This window comes from Megalops cyprinoides, chromosome 6 (assembly GCF_013368585.1).
Source record: "Megalops cyprinoides isolate fMegCyp1 chromosome 6, fMegCyp1.pri, whole genome shotgun sequence".
NCBI classification, from domain to species: Eukaryota; Metazoa; Chordata; class Actinopteri; order Elopiformes; family Megalopidae; genus Megalops; species Megalops cyprinoides.
The window spans coordinates 21,328,640-21,349,070 of NC_050588.1; the positions used below are offsets into that span (position 1 = coordinate 21,328,640).

The window sequence follows — 20,431 nt, forward strand, 5'->3', positions numbered from 1 at the left end:
TTTGGAATGTATTTGATAGTAATGTGTGCAACGTACGTTCACAATGATTCTACATTGTCGATTTTATTTGAACTGATATGTACATACACAACTCATCTTTCTGAACTTCAGTAAAATTTCTTTAAATACCTCAAACGTAGGGGAAACATGGGATTTGTAGTGTATATGCGACTATAAATAGCCATCAGTAATCGTCACCTTTCAAGGATGGGTTTCATCGCTGAAACACCATTTCCCAGACGCCATCGCTGCTATATAATAATCTGTAAAACTAGGCAGGTCTGTAGAGCTCATGTGGAGGTAGTACGGAACGGAGCTCGGGGAAGATATAAAACTGTCAAAGATCCGCCTCTTTTTGTAACGGGAGTTTCGATATCATGGAATTAAATGAAGACGGGGCTGTGGAAACTCTCTCGCGCTGATCGAGTCCCAATCGCTGCTATTCGAGACAAGCTCTTCCCATAGTGAAGGTAAAGTTGCGCGTAACTCTGTGCAGTTTTCAGGAGGCATCCTGAACCTGCGTTATCGGCATCAGTGTAGTGAAGGAAGTGCACGCAACAATGTACCGGTTTATGATGCACCTTTTTGTGCGCCAAGATCAGGAGAAATCAGGAGACTGGCATTTCTACGGGGGGTGTTTAATAAATAGCATGCCTGTGGCATGGTCATCAGGATTGTAAATCAGTAACAGCAAGGCTCAAGTGACTTTGCATCCAGCTGGATATCCTTTTTTAACCGTTGTCATGTTGACCACGAAACTGTCTGAAGAAATCACAATGGTGTTATTCTAATGTTAGACAACTGTCAGATGGTACCCGTTTAGCTACTGTAGCTAGCTAATTAGCTTGCTGGCTTCATTACACGTGACTCCTAAAAGATCTCACCGGGTCTGTATATTTCGTTATCCGAGTGGGGTAATTGTAATGCCAGTGAAATAAGAGTACATTCGCATTTCATACTAAAGATGTCGAATAGCTGTTCGAGACTGACAGGCCGTCAACATCGCCTACAGCTTAAAACACTTACACTAGATATGCGACGGTCGATTGGGCAATTAAAAGCGCACCGTTCTTTTCTTGTATGAGTAGCCAGTTAAATAGTGCGCTTTTTCAGGAGTCTCAAAATGAAGGATGCGCACAAAAAGGCCTTCCCGAAAGAGTGCTCTCTGGCTCCAGAGCACAAACTGACGTCTTTTGGAGAAGCAGTTCACTTTCAACTGACTGGCTTGTTCAAGTTTAAGAATGCATTACGTTACGTAAGCAAGTTGGGTTCAATATGTGAAAACGTCCCAAATGTAGTGATGCCGTTGCTGTGTACACTGAAGTCTGACCAGAATGTTTTGAATGGGTAAGACTGGATGCCTGGCATCAATTGTGAAATAACAATAGGGCGTAAGTTTATTTTATTTGTACTCAAAGGCAAATGCTTTTATGTAGAAACGGAGCCATAAATAAATACTACAACAACAATATGAAGAAAATGTGATTACGAAGAAAACCCTTTTTACATACGAAAACCTACGAAGAGTTTTATAAATGTTAATATACTACCAGAGACACCGATGTCAGAATAACATCTTGCTGCGTTTGAGTAAAGCTGTATAACGCTTATTTGTTTAGCGTGAGGTCAGTGCGTCCTGAAATTATGAATAATACATACGGCAGGTGTTTTGGAAAGTGCTGGTTGCCTGCTGTTTGTTGTAAAGTAGCCACTTCTATTTTTGTGAAATGCTGGATATTTTCTTGCCCTCCAGGATTTCTGAATCCAACGCTGTATTGTAAATCTATCAGCGGGGCAACATCATTGAATGATGCAACCTGTTTTCAGTCATTCGGTATTTTAATAAGAAAGGACAGGCAGCGAGATTGGTTACAGAAGTTAATGAGGACAAGCACAGTTATTAGACTGTGTGGAGTCAGAGGTCTGAAGTGAAGCTTGACTTATCTGTGGCAGTGTGTATTGTCAATTGCTCTTTCATGAGGTTTCTGTTATGGACCTGATGTTTTCATCATATCTTACTGTCATTGTTTTTGAATTTACAATGATGTGTTTGAATATTTACCTCTCTGGGATTTAGGGTTTTAGAAATGACCATGTGCTCTGTGTTTGCTGGTCTGGTTGGAAGTTGTATATAAAAATGAAGTACTCTCATCAAAGACTGTGAAACAGTGTCTATTAAATGTATTATATGATTTGAGGTGAATTCAAGTGTATGCGGCACTGGGTTTTTCTTTGCACTTTCCCTTTGCTATGATGATAGTCTCTCACCCAGCGCACACACACACACACACACACACACACACACACACACACAAATCACCAAGCATACATGCAATGCGTGTATGTACATCCCAGGGAGTTAACCATTGGCATTAATTTCCTGCATTATCAGATATGTCTGGCAGTATGGGTCAGGACGTCGCTGTCATATCTTGAGTGTATTTTGATAATAGATAATTCTTTTAAATAAAAGGGCTACTGTAAGGGTGCAATAATCCAATGAATGGCTAAGAGCTGTTAGAATGTTAAGTTGATGATAAGCCCTGCAGTAAAGTTGCCTATATCGAACACGCTATAAAGAGAAGGTAAGGTAGTGAGCCTAAATCTGAACCTCTCCAGTACAGCAAGAACTTAGGGGTATGCAAGCAGGATAGTGCTGGTGTTATGTGATCAGGAGTGTTAATAAGTCCTCCTGTTTCTGTTGAGTGGCAGTTACCGTAGGTGCTTTTGCAGGGTGTTTGCAGTTGCTCTGTGGTTAGGACGTATCTCGGCGGTTTTCGTGAGGTAACTCTTCCCTGGGTTGGGTAGGAGATGACAGTGCACACATGCTCTTTCACCCATTGTCTTTCCCAGCCTACTGGATGAGAGTCACTCTGGGGAAGGTTGAAAGAGTGGTTCCTGAACAGGGTTGCTAGCAAGTTCTGTAACTCCTGCTGGATATGTAGTAAAGTTTGAAATTTAAAAAATGTCTGCAGTCTCTTTATGTCTCACTATGGTTTTCTTTCTGTCTGTCTCTTTCTTTCTCTCTCTCTCTCTCTCTCTCTCTCTCTCTCTCTCTCTCTCTCTCTCACGCACACACATGCTCTCTCTCAATTCAGTTCAATCAACCCAGTGTCTCATTATGTCTCTCTCTGTCTCTATCCCTCTCTCTCACTATCTCACTGTTTCTCTGTCAGTTCATTTCAATATGCCTGTACAGTACAGAGCCAGTACAGAGCAGTAAATAACCAAAGTGCATCCCAGTTTGGAGGCTGAGTGTAGCTCAGTCTACTGCTGTTCCCCACACTGACATATACAAAGGGTATAAACTGTCCATTTAGAGATTTGGAAGAAGTTCAGATCAGAATTCCTGTGTACTGTATAATGCTGTAAAAAGTTTTTACCATTGATATATAGTTTTATATATATATATATATATATATATATATATATATATATATATATATATATATATATATATATACACACATACATTTGATGAGCAGGAAGTTAGACCCAGATATACAGCATTCAGAATCCATTTTTACCACTTTTTTCCCCAGTGGGTTTTGTTACTGTATGTTGCATGGATATATATGCAGGCATATTTGAATGGCTGGTATGCCTTCTGACAAGTTCTGGATTGGCAGGGCATGGTCCATACTTCTACATGAATGAGGGCTAGGCCTTTTTGGGTGTTTTTTAAAATACTGTGGTATGATGCTACCCAATTCAGTCTTGTGTGGCTGTCATTGTTAGTCAGTGGCAATGGAACATGCAGTATGAGTCTGCTCGCCATGAACAAATTGGCATGCTTGGGATCGGGGTGGGTAGGTCAGCCAGGGTTTCCTCATTTCACAGCCCTCTGGCACCCCGTGATTCGTCAGGCATCTGTGAGCTGCTCGGATCACATCAGCGGAATAGCGCACACCTTCCAATTGGAACCCACTTCACAGTGGTGCACTCTGTGCCTTGTAGTTAAAAATTAAAATTAAAAATTAAAAAATTAAAAATAGCCATTGGCTGTGTGCGGGTGGATTGGAGGATTGCACAGATCTCGCTTTAATGCTACTGCAGGAGTGCAGAGATGGTTGCGGTGAGACGAGCCTAATAGACAGCGGCTGATTCTGAAAGGGACTGCATGAAGGGGAAAAAGCATTAAAAAGTTAGCAGATTGGGTTTAGCATCGCACGGTTCTGTTTCATGCTCTGCTGCTGCTGACTCGCAACAGCGTTCTCATAAACTGTTCTGCGCACACGGCCTCTTGGGGAGGTCAGTCATGTTAGGAAACAGGTTTGTAAACAGAAAAAAAAAACGACAGGTGAAAACAGTGTTGTGGAGAATGTTGACCTAGTTCAACGCAGTTCAGAACTTCCTTGGGGGGACTTCTTGCACACTCCCCCCAATGAAGTATAGAGGATGCAGTTCTTTCAGTGTTCAGTGGCCTAAATGTTTGATATCAAGGTGAACACAAAGTCATACTTTAGATCACCAACTGGATAACTAGGAATAGGAAATAGGAAAACAGCAGGTCAAAGTTGATACCACCATCTCTTCTATCCTGTCCTGCTTGTTAATCACTTGATAAGGCAGGTGCGCAGCTGCCCAGAATCAGATACCATAGCCCTGTTCCTGAAAGGGAACATGACGTTGTAACTGTTGCTTCTTTCCAAAGCTTTCTCCTCCTCATCAGATAGCTAGGTCCTCAGTTATGTTGCTGTAAGAGGCACGTCTTTCTAGTGTTCAAGTATTCTTGTCACATTGCATTTTGAATTGGATGTGTGTTATGAGCAGATAGGTTCGCGCTTGTTTATCATCATCAACACTTATCTTTTGACTTCAAGCATCACTGATGCTGTGTGGTTTGATCAGAGGGCCAAGGATCTGCTCTGTGGTGTCTTCTCCTCTGGCTCTGACACTGTTCTTTCTCTTCCACAGACACAGTCCAGGGTGACAAAGATGTCTGACAAGATGTCCAGTTTTCTCCACATCGGGGACATTTGCTCCCTGTATGCGGAGGGATCTACTAATGGATTTATCAGCACTTTAGGGTGAGTGTATGTGTGATCTTTCACTGCCTCTTACTGTTGAAGATATTCCCCTCGCGGGCCGCCACAGAAACCACTGTCCCATTTTAGTCATGCACAAACACACACATACAGACATTTTGTGATTTATGACGTAATGAATGCATTTTAATGAGGAAAATAGCATATTGTACTATATACATGTAGATATTTTATATACATATCTATATATAAGTTTGTGTGATCATTATGGAATATATTTCACAATTTGTGTAATTTTACAATTCCAAGAATAGAAGTGGAGGTCATTTATATTGAGAGTACATTTATATTTTTTAATGTGCACAGTAGATCCTCACATATATCAACATTGTATTTAAGCTTGAATATTTTACAATATTTAGATTTTTTTGTATGGGCTTATTTTGGAGTTAGTACTGTGGAGAGAAACACAGGAGTGATATGACACCTGATCAACTGAGCTCTCCCTTTCTGGCAACCCACACACTCCATTTAAAAAGGGTTAAACTTGGGTCCAATTCACTGTCTCACACCTTTCTGCTCCTTAATTATCACTTCACAGCAAAATGTTCCATGTTAAATCACAATGCAACAGCAATAAAATGTACTCTGTTACACTGAACATTTTGCAATTATCTACACTCCCTCACTACTCATGGTTAGTTTACTCCTGTTCAGAGAAAGCATGGAACACAGTTGTCAGTATGGCTGAGTTGTCTAACTGTGAGTGTGTGCAGGGAAGTGATATCAGAAATGTTACCTCCATCACAATTTTGGAGAGCATATTAAGTACATAAAGGGTGGAGAGATATTAAGCTTTCAAGATGCTTTTATCCAGAGCGACTCACATCAGTTACACAATTTTACATCAGTTACAGGTTTTACAATGTTATCTATGTATACAGCTGGGTATTTACTGAGGCAATTGTGGGTTAAGTACCTTGCCCAAGGGTACAGCAGCAGTGCCCCAGCAACCTTTCGGTTATGAATCGAACTAGCAACCTTTCAGTTACAAGTATTGCTCCTTAACCACTATGCTAGACTGCCACCACACTGACTTGAAGGAGAATCATTAAAACCATTGTTAAAAATGCAGTTTTCTGACCTCAGCACATATTAAGCATTGTATCCAGGTGCACATGGAACCCAGCAGAGTTGTAGCAAATGTGGTTAGTTTAAGTGGTGCTCCATTACAAAGTTGTAAATATGCGTACAGACTCTGTCACCTGAACACTTCCTCTTGTCAGTGCAAGGTCCCCTCAGGCATGCGTCCGTGGTTGTTTTTATGTGACTCTGATCACTACAGTACTTTAAATATGTGTGCATGCCTGTGTTCTGTGACGTGGCTGAGATTCTAACAGACGGAGGGAGGACTGCCTGCTGGTAGCAGTGCTTTGAGTTCCCCTAGATTTAAATCTAAATTTCTCGTACAAACTCATTAACACTCGCACTCATACACAAAGATACATACACACACACACACACACACGCACATGCATATACACACCCATATGCTTCTGCACGTGGATAAACACACCCACACACACAGAAAGCAGTGATGGCCGTGTAAAGCTGCTTGTCGGTAACTCCCAGAATGCTCTAGTTTATGACACGCATTGACAGCATCCACACATGCCTCCTCTCTGTAACTAAGGGCTGAAAGGGAAGCACTTCGACTCTCATCATTTTAGACATTAGATATGGGGCTATGATTGACAGGACTTGCATGATAGTCATGCCTCCCTCAGTCTTTGCTTTACTTGAGGCACTGTCACAGCCCACTGGGGTTTTACAAGCTTAGCCACGAGATAAGTGTTTTAGGAGGGGTTGGATGTCTAGAATTTCCCCGCCATGGCAAATGAATGGACACACAGCTTAAACATGGCACAAACTTCACAAGCTTAAAAGAGTTACCCACACAGCACAATGAACACAAAGCACCTTCTGGCACTGCACAAGTCATTAAAGTCGTGGAGTTTAATGCACGCTCACGCCTGAAATAGCTGGCATAGTTAAAGAATAGAAATGAAAATGTAATGCCACTGAGATGTGCCATCAGTGCTACGTGTATGTGCTGTAACAACACACCATGAGAGGAGGAGAGGCAGGGAGAGAGAAGCGGGTGAGAGAGAGAGAAAGAAAGGGGGAGAGGAGATGAGGAAGAGTGATTTGAGTAAAGGAGGAAGCTGGAGGGGTGGAAGGTGAAGGAAAGAAAAATGTGAGAGGACACAGGAAAGGTAGGGGACGGGATCACAGGATTTGAGAGGTTTTAATCTGCCAGCCCAGCCTGCGCATCTCTTCAATTTGTTGTTAGGTACTCCCTTTCTCTTCCACCCCCCCCCCCCCCCTTTAAAAAGAATCTTTAAGCTGAAGGAGGGAACAGCCTGTGGTGACAGGGTAATGATACCCCCCATAGCTGTGCCGGGATGCTCATATGCTCATGTTAGACCGTGCGATTGAGGCGGGGGAACTTCATGTCCTCAGCCACGCCCCCTGCTTTCTGCCCATACGGCCTGATGTCCTCGTTCTACTTGCATCTTCTCCATGATCAAGACCGGGGTCACTGATTTGCGTGTCATTGGCTTATGACATGACTTCCGCTAGGGGCTATTAAAAGGAGAATGTTCTTTTCATTTGTTCGTTAAGATATTTATTTATTTATTTATTTAAATTTCATGCAGATGAACAAATTAAAACTGCACTTGAACTGTGTTTTGAGGTGTTCACATCTTCTTATGAAATATAAAATATATTTACATCGCTACATGATACTGTCCATGTCATCATCAGAGTAGGTTAGTGTATAATTTGCATCCCATATCAGTCTCGTCCTTGTTAATTGGGAAAGGCAAATAAGAGCAAACTGTGCAAAAAGGTCAACAAGGTATGTTAAGAAATGCAATGATCAATACTAAATATCAAATTATAGAAACCCTTTTTGAATCTACTGTCTACACATTTTCTCTTCCTGATATTTATGTTTTTGAAGCCGGACTGCAGCACATACAGTATAGAAACAGTTACAGACGCATGGTGTCTGTGTCCTTTCAGCTGTCTTTCAGGTCTTTCAGAAAGCCATTTTTCTGGATATTCTATGTGGCTGTTTCCTGAATCTTGCCACCCTGGCAGTGTGCTCCGGCCTTTCCCCTGCTGAAAATGAACACTGCATCCTTTCTGCCCTGGTTGTTTTCCTGTTTGGTATTTTGCTCCTGACTCATTGTCCTCCTCCAGTGCTACCGGGCCCTTAGAGATGCCCTTGGCATCCGAGTGATGCCAGAGAGAAAGAGAGAGCTGAAACCACATCCTCTCTGAAATAACTGCCCCGTGTCACCCTGCCATGGCAACGGAAGTGCACGGCACCTTGAGGAATGACACCTTGACAAGACGCGCTAGTCACAAGCCACTCCTGGTGCGGGTTCTGTGTGGTCAGAGACGGTGCACACTCACCCCGACAGGCAGAGAGAGCCCCTCGCAAAAAACACAAACAGGGGTGAGATTTACACAGCCTCTACAGGAGGCACAAGGGTTTATTTCTCATTAGGCACGGGGAAACATCTGCAGCCAGTGGTCCGAATGCCAAACAGCCAATTTGGCTGCCTCTCCCGGTTAATTAAAGCTACCGCTGGGACAGCTGCAGGAGAGAGGACCTTGATCTGAGATCACGTTGTTTCTTCTTCCACTTCAGCGGTTGACATATGGCTCCCTCTATCCAACTTGAATCATTTTATTTCAGCAGGTTTTTCTTCAAATAAATCTGCTGCATTGACAGACTTCTCAACATTCTTCTTTCCTTCTGTACCCATCTTTTGTGTAGCATTGAACATTGATTTGAGTTCAGTGCTGGAAGACACGCAAACGAACAGCCCTGCATGATGCTCCTTGTCAACCACAGATCCACTTGCAGTAAGCCAGAGTAGTCATACTGAAAGCTGTAAGAGAACAAGAGGTTATTCCTGGAGGACCATGCCTTACATTTTGTGTTCGTCATTTGTTGATTGATTGAGTTTAAGGAAAAGAATGAATATCACTGGTTCTGATGAGTGGAGTCGCATTTTGGTGTGCACCAGACCCTCTTCAAGTGGGAATACATTCTTCCCTTTGGCACATTTTATTTCCAGTTTTGTTCCTGATCCAATGCATACTAGCCTTAAGTCCATTGTATAGAGGGGGGAATTATTTTTATACTGCTAGCATTTAGAGGTTGGCTTTGAGCTTTGGTCCTTTGCCTGACAAGGATCAGCGGGAGTGAGATGTGATTGATAAAGAGCTCTGATTGGGGCCACTGGTCTTGGATCATGGCTGAGAGAGAGTGGAAACCCTACACCCCTCAAATATAAAGAGGTGGCATGAAAACTAGCAAAAGCCTTCTGTCAGCACTAGAAGGCGGTGCTAAATTAGGTTTAAAATCCTTTAGCGTTACATTACAACCCCTGCAGGATTACTGCATGCTGCATAGTGCAATGTAAATTTCCTTTCTTTTCATTGTCAGTAAGATACGTGATCTGGCCAAAGGCCAGTTGGTTGTTATTACAAGTCAGTAAAAGCTAAATTTGTCGCTAGCCACACTGTTCCTCCCATGATCTTGTGACTTTTTTTTCTTGTTTGGAAACAAAGTTGATGTCCCAAACCAAATATTACTTGTCACAATCAATCTGCCATTATTATTTTACATCATGTTCAAGAATGAGAAAAATCTCTCGCAAGCAGAAGATGTGTTTGCTCAGCATTGACCGTGGACTATTTTTAGCCTAGACAGTTAGTGTTCACACTGTGCCAGTCTGAAACCAAAATGCCCTCCAAACCCTGAGGCTTCCAGCTCTCCTTGTCCTGTGGTCATTGGTGGCTATGTGCTTTTATTGTACATTGGAAAGAGGCCCAAGCCCCTGATGTCCTGCTGCCATTTGGCGCCTGGGCTGAGACCAGCTGCACCACACTGCCTCAGTGCTGCTCATCGTAAGTCCAGCCCTCAAGCCTCCCAGCCCCCCCTCTGGTGTTTCACACTTCGCTACACATTGCTGAAGCTGTGACTTGGCAGGGCCTATGAAAGACAGGTGGCTCACACACCTTACTGTTCAGCGAGAGGGGCCTGGAGGCCATGCTACTGGAGAACAAGCACTCAATGGCCTGGCAATTCATTCATGAATAAATGATGCACTCTTGATCGGGCGATTAGCTGGTGACACTTCAATTGTAGTGATCAAGGAGATGTAAGGCTTTTCCAGTTGAGCAGCCATCCTGGTTGTTTATGTGCGTGTGTGTGTGTGTGTGTGTGTCTGTGTGTCTGTGTGTGACTATGTGTGGCTATGTGTGTGTGTTAACGAGAGTGTGTGTCACTAACTCTTGCATTTTCTTCAGTCTTGTAGATGACCGTTGTGTGGTGCAGCCTGACACGGGGGACCTCAACAATCCTCCTAAGAAGTTTCGAGGTAAGCAGCCCATTCTCTACCCTCTGCCTGCCGAGGCATGGCATCATGGAGTCCCATCCCGCCAGGCAGAACAAAGGGGCTGCAGCCATACTCGGCTCTCACAGCATTTCTGCGTCTCTCGCTTTTTGTTCACACGTCTGCCTGTGATGATTCAGCTGGGAAGGCATTGCTGCTTCCATAGTTTTTTTTTTTTTTATCAGAATTTCTCTCATATCAATTATTTACAATAATGGGCAAAATGCACATGAATAGGGCTGTTCTGTTTTTTTTTCTTGATTATTCAGACTCCAGTTTGAGTCAGATTCAAGCTAGATTTGAGTCATTTCATGCATATTTATTCTAACAGAGGAAGTAGATAGTGTGATCCACTGTGTGTCCCGTTCAAAGGTCACGTGCCACTTGTGGGGAAAAAATGTATTTATGTGAAAACAGAAAATAGAAATTGGTCAAATGACTACACGTAATGAATATTTTTTGTATAACTCTTAATAACAGAGCTGAACTTCTCATTTTTGTAATAGTGAGAGAAAGCGTGTTGACTAATTATCATAATTGTTAGGTAATAACAACCCTGTCCTCCATGAGATGACTGTAGATGAGGCTTGAAAGAGGCAGTGAATGGACTGTGTTTTTAAAGAGTCTTTATTACTGCTGTGGGAGGCACAGGCCCTCAGCAGTGCGGCTGTGTGGAATTTAACACTTCCACTGAGTAGCTACCGTCTCAGCATCACTTTGGCAAATCTGTGTGTATAATGGCATGGCTTAGATACTGTGTCTGAATTGTGATTGTAAGTGTGTGAAGGGAGGAAAAAGAGAGATGGAAGAGAGGTGAGAAAGGTGAAGAGAGGAAAACCGAGGACGTGTGCAGAAGCTGTATGGGAGTAAAGCAATAGATGGATAGATAAACGAAGAGTAAAGTATTTAGGGAGAAGAAACAGTAGTCAGAGAGAAGAGAAGATTTGAAAGGTATCACATGTGGTCAGGTCCCTGACTGAACTTCTTCCCTGTGTTACAGAGACTGTAATGCCCCTGCCCCTGCTGTCACATCTGTTGGTGAAATTAGAATGTTATGGATAGTACCTTTTTAAGGTTAGAATTTGCACTTACTTTTTTTTATCATGTAACAGACATAATTATCCAGGTTGGCTTACAAGGTATGAGCACATTTACATTTTTGACATCCAGCAGACTCTTATCCAGAGCGATCCTTAAAGTTACAAAGTCACACACAAAATGCAACATAATATTCGCGGAGGAAGGACTGGGGCATTCCAACACATACTCTGGAGTTAAACTTCCACATATGGGTGGGATTAGATGCACATAGTTAATTAAGTTAACAATCATGACTTGGGGTAGTGATATGACATGGCCTCCCCTAATGGCTTCCCTTCATGGACTCACGCAGATAGACGCCTTTGTCTTTGTATGGCGAGACTGAGAAACAGGGCTGCCACTTCTATATATATGCGGCCAATAAATGCCATGCTCAGTTATCGAGTGGATGAGCAGCCAGCCAAGAGTAGAATGTATTGGGTTGTAGATTACTGTATAGTTAAAAAGCTCCGGAGGTTGGAATGTTCGTAGTGGAATGTCCTGGGAGTTGGACTGCTCTGGGTGTTAGAATGTCGTCAGGGCTGGAATGCTCTGGGAGTTAGAATGCCTGGTGTTTAAAATACTCTTGATGTTGGAGTGTTCTAGTGGTTAAGATGCTGTGGATGGTGGAATTCTGTGGTCTAAAGTCCATAGCCTTATGCAATGCTGATTGAATACAGGCTCATGAGAGTGTATCAGCATTGCTGAGTCATGTTTCTGTTAAGCTGTGCTTTGTAGGGAAATGAGGACAGGTGGAGAGAGATCTGCACAGACCCCAGGGCCTGATACCAGGTTCTCAGCTGTGAAATAGAAATTAATATCTTCAGTGTAAATGAGTTTTGTATAATGCTAATGAACCTTCTATCCCCCTGTCTCTTCAGACTAATTTGTAATACTCCGCTATGCTTCTCTAGCTCATCTCTGAGACATCGTTCTTTGCGCATAGGTAGAAATAGTGTAAGTTCTTACCATTTTCTCAAGAACTGTTTTTATCCAATTACAGTGTATATTTATGACAGATAAACTTCAGTCCAGCTCAAAACAGACTTCATCAATGGGTGCTGATAATGAGGATCATCAATCACTGCTGTGGCATTGCGAAGGCAGGGTGTCTTGTCAGCCATAAACTGCAGTGAATTGCTAGATGCTGAGATCTGCATGTATATGTGATATATTTATTGAAAATGCATATTTGTTTGTTTGTCCTCTATTTAAAGCACTGTTTATCAGACAGATATCGCGTTCCTTTGTGTACCAGTGTTGTCCGCTTTACCTTAAAAAGCAGCTGCATGTGAACTCCGAATGACTCTGAGAAAACTTCAGTGGTGTACCGGCACATGTAGGGACACGCTATGACCAAGTGAATTTTTCAGGTTTGAGCTTGGTGCTGGACAGATGGCTTGTTTGGAAACCGTCGGTTTTGCAAACCCTTGCTTTGGCTTGAAATGAAATTGGGCCTTTGAGGTCAACTGACAAAAGGTTGAACATGCTTTTTTCCCTGCCGGGCTGTGTCTTTTGTTTACAAATGGTCCTGGCTTTGGGTTAGGGATATTTCAGATGATCTTACACAGAAAAGCGTGTGGGACTGAGCCAGTGTGCAGGAATGCACAGAGATTTTCAGAGATGTTCACAGTTTCTCTTCCTATCTCAGGCCCTGGCTCCCCTGACCTGCAGCTCAGGGGGGTGATGGGGGGGCATGTTGGCCAGGTGAGCTGAAGATGCCTGTTGGTGTAGAGACTGACTCCTTTGCCTTGTGCAGTGGGTTTCACAACAAAGTGCAAACATGATAAAACACTTACCTTTACCACACACAGGATGGGTGTTACTAACAAGGACACAAAAACTCAATCATACATGTGAGTTGTCTAAAGGGCTTAGCTGGTTTCTCAAATTTGTAATGTGAGTATTGTTTTTTTTTTTTTTTTTTCGATTTTCATTTTTTACTACTAATTGCTTTAATAGGCCTTTTCAAAAAAAAAAAAAAAAAAAAAAGAAAAGTCTACTCCGTTTAATGTTCGCCTTGTACTTTGATAGCGGATGTGAGTTAGTTGCTGTTAATGCTTTTGAACCTGGTTTGATGTGGGGATCTGAGATCTCGTTTGTCTGTGGTTTCTGCTTTCAGAGGCTTGTTGCAGAGGTAGTCCTCTCATGCCATGTACAACAGACTTTTCCCTTCAGTCCAGAAAAAAAAACACTTTAACGTTTCACATATGATTGAAACAGACTCATTTTCTGAAAAAAAGCAGTTTTTTTCTGGCTTCATTCCACCATGTCTGTAGATGCCCCTCCTGTTACTGCATATGATTTGTTAGGCTGTTTCCTCTAAAGTAATTGATTGGAGGATGTTTCTGCACAGAAAAAAGTATGCAAAGAAAACAAGTTTATAAAATTTAAAGAAATTTAATTTGTGGTTAAGGTACAAGGAGTTCATTATTTGTTATTGATATATTCTACAATACATCAAATATAACAGGGATCTGTGTTTGCCATACATAAAAATACAACTGAAGGTCAGGATAAGACACAGATTTCGTATCATTTATTAGTTTTTGTCATATGACTTGAGTCTGATGTGTACATCATGTGCTTGGCTCACAATTGTGTGTCTGTCTGAGAGTGAGTGCCTTTGAGGGTTATTGTGGTTTTGTGTGCAACATTATGTGTGTCAGTGGTTGTGAATGAATGAGTATCTGCATAAGTGAGTGATTGTTTTTGCATCAATGCATTTTTATTGATGTAGTGCGTCTGCTTGAGAGAGTTTCTGTGTGAGTGACTGGCCAAGAGCCTGACTGAGTGAACTGAGTTTCAGTGTCAATGAGTTTCTCATTGAGTTAGTGAATTTCTAATTGATGATTTGTGTGTGTGTGTGTGTGTGTGTGTGTGTGTGTGTGTGTGTGTGTGTGTGTGTGTGTGTGCTTGAATGAGTGAATTTCTGATTAATGACTGTGCATCCAAAGGCACACACTGGCGTTACGGTGTTTGCGTCAGTATGTCAATGGGTGTTGTGTGTTTGTAAGTAGCATGCTTTTATGCATATGTGTCTTATGAAGCTGAAGGTCAGTTTAGTGTGTATCCTGCCCTGTAAGCGTTGTCATGATGAGTACAGCTGCATTCAGCTGTCAATGTTGAGAGAAGAAGAGCCTCTAGTTACCATAGTTTCCATGTAGTCTGACCTTGTGCAGATTGAGTTGTTGAATGACAAGCGTGTTGCCCCGATGAGCCATGCCCTAGAAAGAAGTACTCTGAAACTGGGTAGCCTAATGCATGAAATCCTTATAGCTCAGCAACATTTTAAAATCTCCTCTGCTACATGTACACCTGTATGGTTTCCAGGACAACAGGGACTAAAAAAATCTTAAGGAACATTGCACAATGCGGCAAAAAATAATGATAAAACAATGGAAAATAAGGTCAGAGAAATTTAAATGTATGAATATATACTCCCGAGGCCCCGTCCCTGTCCTGTGGTCCTCACATGGGTTTCTAAGAACATGCCTGCACAGAAGTCCCAGTTTGCTAACAGATTCCATCAATGTGAGTGACCTGTGAGAAGCTCTAAAACAGACCTGCAAGTGAACTTTCTATTTAGTGCACACTTTCAGCCCTTCAGTTTGCGCAGTTTTGCAAGGTATTCTGGGAAAGAAGCAGTGGTCCTTCCATTTGTACAGGCACTGATTTCCATGGAAAGCTCATTGGGAGCTTCTGAGTGGCTCAGACAGTAAAGGCGCTTGTTTATGATGCAGGCTAAGCCCTATGACTGTATTATAAATTGGCTGTGTTTCCCTGCAGATAGGGGAGAGTACATGTATGAGGTACGTGGATTGCACCAGGGGGATGTGCCAATCCTGAATTTGCCTCCTGATGCACATTGGGAATTGTGTGAAAAGTAGTCACATTGGCTTGTAAGTTTATCAGAGGATTGTATGTGCCTTGTCCTGTGCATCCACTTGGGTGCAGAGGTTGTTGCATTGGGGAGAGCTTTATATTTGTTTGGTGTTCACAAATAGTTGATGAAACAAAGGGAAAATAATTTAAAAAAGGAAAAATGTTTACACCCATTTGAATTTGACTAAGAATGTAATATTGTTTCTGTGTGAACAGAATTTAAGATGAGCTGTTGAGAATAAGTCATTTACCTCATATGAGGATAGTCATGATCACTTAATTAGACAGTGCAGGTAATAGTAGTATAGTGGTGCAGTACAGCAGCATGTCAAAGATATGAGTGTGCTAGCATTTTGTCAGCTAAAGCATACTATGAGTATGGCTCCGAGTCCAACTTTATAGAGTTGGTTATTGTGGTTCTGTCCCTTATCAGTGTGGTTATGTGGTTTTTACTGTCTTGTGTGTTAATATGATTCTGTGTCTGACTCTGGATTTTATTCCTACAACATTGATGGTGTCCTAAATGCACTGTCTGCTTTTGTGTTTCATAAACAAAAGAGCATGGGTAAGATCTGGAGACAGCTGTGAAAGCACAGATGTTCCCTCTGAAATGACACATTTCAAGGACTTCAGGGATTTTGGCAGTGGGGTCAATGGTGCATTCTGAAAATGGCTTTAAAAGGCCGCCTCATCAGGCCCAGTGTAGTGGCTGCAGATTTCTGTAATGGAGCCGAAAATGAAGTAGCACTAGGTCCTGGCACACCTCCAATGTGGGCTTTTGGAAATTAATTTCCGAGTGAAATGACATGATTGCCCATGTGAGCTTCTGTGACTTCATTTATCTAAATCAAGGTCATCAAGATTAAATTGATCATTTTTTCTGTGAAAACAGGGTAGGCAGAGTCATATCTTGTTTGGGGCTTGTTAAGATAAATGACTGAGTGCTGTTACCAGATGAGTATTGACTTAAATGTTTATAAGCTGCATAGGTTGAGTATTGTGATTTCAGAGGAATGAAAACAAAAATCTAATCTGACAGGCTGCATTCTTCAGTGTGCCTCTTGCTGGCGTTTCCTTGTTTTTTTTTCTAAAACTAAGCAGAGCAGAGCAATCAGAGCAATCTCATCTAATCTCCTTAAACAAATTTGTGTGCATGTTTGCGCATGTGTATGACCATGCACGTGAGTGTGTGCGCATGCATGTCTTCTGGCAAGTGTGTGAATGTATTCCTCGTCTCAAGTCAGTTCCTTACTCTCTGCTTGTCTTCCTGTTGTGATGCTGGCTTTGCTAAAGATCTAGATCTTGTGTGTGTGTGTGTGTGTGTGTGTGTGTGTGTGGTTTAGGGGGGTGGGGGGCTGCTGTGATTGGTAGTCATGATGGCTGGAAAGAGTGATTCAGCTGCATTCCTCTTCCCCATGACCCCATCCCTAAACACACACACACACACAAACACACACACCATCAACGGTCATCTAATCAGATCTGATTTCCCTTTTTCTGCACCATCACCTGAAAGAATAAAGAATGTTTAGTGCTACCTTTAGAATCACACCCCCCTTTTCCATGGCAACAGCTTAATATTCTTTGTTGCCTTTCTTGCTTTTAAGCAGTTGTGTGTGAGTAAGAGTGGTGGTAAACTGAGGGTTTTGGTAGAGAGTCAGCAGAAGGGCTGTATGGTGGGGGTAAGGCATTAGTAGTTTGTAGAGGGGGTTTTGCACTGCCTTGTGGGTCTCTTTCTACTTGCCATAGTTTCTTGCTCTTACTTTATGTGGTCATGCTTCTGGTGATGAGGAGTGAAAAGGATGATGACCAGACTGTTTTTTCATATAAGGAAACAAGATGTAATCTAATTATTTGTTTCCAAAGAGGAAATGCAGGGTCAAGGAATGGATGGTTGCTCAAGCATATAAAAAACAATACATTGCCCTAAATGGAAGTTCACGATTAATGTCTATCAAGTTACATTACATTATTGGCATTTAGCAGACGCTCTTATCCAGATCAACTTACATAGGTTACAGTTTTTACATGTTATTCATTTACATAGCTGGATATTTACTGAGGCAATGGTAGGTTAATTACCTTGCCCAGGTTTGCAGTAGCAGTACCCCAGTGGAGAATCGAACCAGCAACCTTTCAGTTATGAGTCCTGCCTCTTACCACTGTACTACACTGCCGCCCCGTCAAGTAACGCATGAAGAAGCAGTCTTGAATCTTGTTTGATTACATGATAAGTCTGAAACATATGTTTTATTAATCTTAAAGTATTTTTTTCTATATTTTAAGTTAGTTGCTTGCATCTGTTTATGCTGTGCTAATTGAATGACTTTCTGATGTTCCACAGATTCAGACTTTTTACACCACTTGTTAACAGAAGTAAACATCTGCCCTTAAGAGTGTAACCAGTAAATACATTAGATGGGCCAGTCTGTGTACAGTGCTATACTCTGGTGGAGGTATACGATATTGTTGACCCAGAACCAAACCAGAGCAAGTGCAACTGACCTGCTTAGACACACTGAATCATGGGAAACCAATTTACCTGGAAGCAATTGTAATTTCTTTAACGAATGAGAAGGCTACATGCATGCAAATGTTTCTGTCCTGATTACAGAATTGCTGTAGAGGTATCCCCAAAAGTTTTGAGACAGTTCTGAATTTTTGTTACTTTGGATGCTAATATGGGGCTGTTGTGTTTCAATTCTACCGATTGTTTCTTATTTTTAAATCCATGGTCTGATGATACTGTACCATAGGCGTCATTTACGCTGGGGATGGTGGGGACATGTCCTGGCCCATTTCGTCCCCACCATTTTAAAAAGGTGTGAACACGTTGAACCCGCCATTGTCCCCAGCACTTTTCAAAACAAACTGATGCCCATGTACTGTACATTATCAGCCAGTTAAGTCCATGTTGAACTTGAAGCTAAGATTGCCAGATGTACATTACAGGGTGTTGCACTCTGAATGTTCATTTAGAAGGACAGCGCTGAAGTTAGTACCTCTAAGGTTTTTGGTTTATTGTAATGAGAAAATCAATATTTTTGCAACATTCAATATGTGTAGAAGTAATTCAGACCACATAGCAGAGACTTAATATATAGCAATAATGTCTGTACCTGCTCATTTACTAATCTCTGTGGTTTTTACTCATCCTTAGTAACAGTTGCAGCGCACTCTATCTGGTTTTAAACTGTGCAAATGATAGGCTACAGTATGATATGCAATTCAAACTGACATGCAAATGGATTGGAACTTTCTCGTGTTGCTCCGTATTGTGGCTGTGAGAATGGCTCTGACAGACACTCAGCTCTGCTGTCTTTCAGTAAATACAGAGCACAGCATAAGCTGAATTGTGAGACTCACAGGTCACCAGCACATATTGACACACTAACACAGGACTATCTGTACTGCAACAGAGAGGACTCCTTTAATTGAAAGTAACACCCACTGATTAATATTACTGCACACTTACCGGTGCACACAGTCATGCACACTAACACACCCTAACACACAGGAGGAACTGCACTGTAATGCACAGGGCACTGTAACATACTCAGGTGACTGTAACACACAGGATTGTGTAAGTGACTGTAGCACACAGAGCTCTGTAACATACAAAGTGAGATAAAAGGTGAGAGCATTGTTACATAAGAAGTAACTGTAACACACATGCCACTGTAACATAGTAACAATCAGGGCATGATTTACCGTAACAGAGACTAATGTTCAGGACAAGCTGAACTGTGACACTCATGAGATACTGTAACACACAGGGGGTATTGTGATTTAACACACAGCAAGTCACAGAGCACACTACACTATTCAACATGCATGCATGACCTCACACAGTTAACAACTTGCAAGTCTAGCCTTTGCATATTTCTGGTCTCTGAGCCACAGTGTACTGTATGCTGTGGTTAGACTTCCCCATAAAGTCTTCTCTAGAAAGTCTGGGGGATCCAGGCTATTGGGTATCTAATGGGATTACTTTCAGACTGGGTAGTAATGGATATGTGAGGTGTAGAACAATGGATTATTTGTAGCATAATATCAGCACTAGTCAGATGGCCCAGTCATTATATCCTGGGATAACACACCTGCAGGGCCTCACTGTGTATAAAGCTGAACTGGGCAGAAATTGACTTATGTCAGCACTAAAGACTGGGATATTGCACTGTCAACTAAAATGTACATCAAAATAAAATAATTTAGGGCTTCTATTTCTGTTCTGTTCCTCATGAGTAATGCATGGTCTCCCCCACTTAACCTGGAACAGTAATGAAATGAAATGGAGTTGGATGGGTATTGTGCCTTTAATCTATTGTCAAGTATCTGAGTGAGTGTGAAATAGGGTCTCTTGGTGGTAGTGGTGTTGGTGGGTGTAGAGCAGTAGCAGTGGTTCAGTATGTGTTGTTATCTGATGGTACATATTGTAGAGCTAGTGCAGGGAAGGAATGTAAGGTTTCTGCAGACTGCTGCTGAGCTGTGTATCTGAGACACGCTTAACCAAGGCTTAAAGGGTCACTGTCACTGCTGGGGGTGGTGGTGTGTGACGTCCCCTCCGTCACAGCTGTGTGACATTTCCACGCGCGGTTTCCTCCCGCCCACCCGCAGCAGTTAGGGCGCAGGAACCTGTCAGCACGGCGTGTCAGCGTGCTTCCTCTGCACCCCTGCAGCATGTCACAGCCAGGGTCGCAGAATGGCGTCACGTTCCCGGAGTGTGGCCAAGCACGGGCTGAGACGTGGCGGTTGCCAACGGTGACTAATGAGATCGAGGGTTAACAGCAGCATAGGCAACATCACAATCTCTTACGCAAATCCTCCTCGTCCAAGAATGCAGAAATTAAAAAAAAACAAAAAAAAAACACAGCATCTGGCCCAGAACTGTTCAGATTAATTCCAGAACTGATTCTCCTCTGTAGCGACAGTGTCAGGGTCCAGAACGATAGGGTGGATTCACCTTTGTGCCCTTGTCTGTGCAAGGGCTTCAGTGTT

The 20,431-nt window shown here is 42.3% G+C and overlaps 1 protein-coding gene across 12 annotated transcripts in view; it reads left to right on the forward strand.

Annotated features, from left to right (window-relative positions):
• Positions 1–221: 221 nt before the first annotated feature.
• The window catches only part of itpr1b (inositol 1,4,5-trisphosphate receptor, type 1b), a 116,926-nt gene continuing 96,716 nt past the window's right edge, over positions 222–20,431 (forward strand). For all 12 annotated transcript variants that reach the window (XM_036531944.1, XM_036531949.1, XM_036531950.1 and 9 more), the window contains exons 1-3: positions 222–470; positions 4,918–5,030; positions 10,383–10,453. In XM_036531944.1, coding sequence (XP_036387837.1) covers positions 4,939–5,030; positions 10,383–10,453 — 163 coding nt within the window. In that variant the 5' untranslated portion in view covers positions 222–470; positions 4,918–4,938. The remainder of the gene's footprint in view (positions 471–4,917; positions 5,031–10,382; positions 10,454–20,431) is intronic.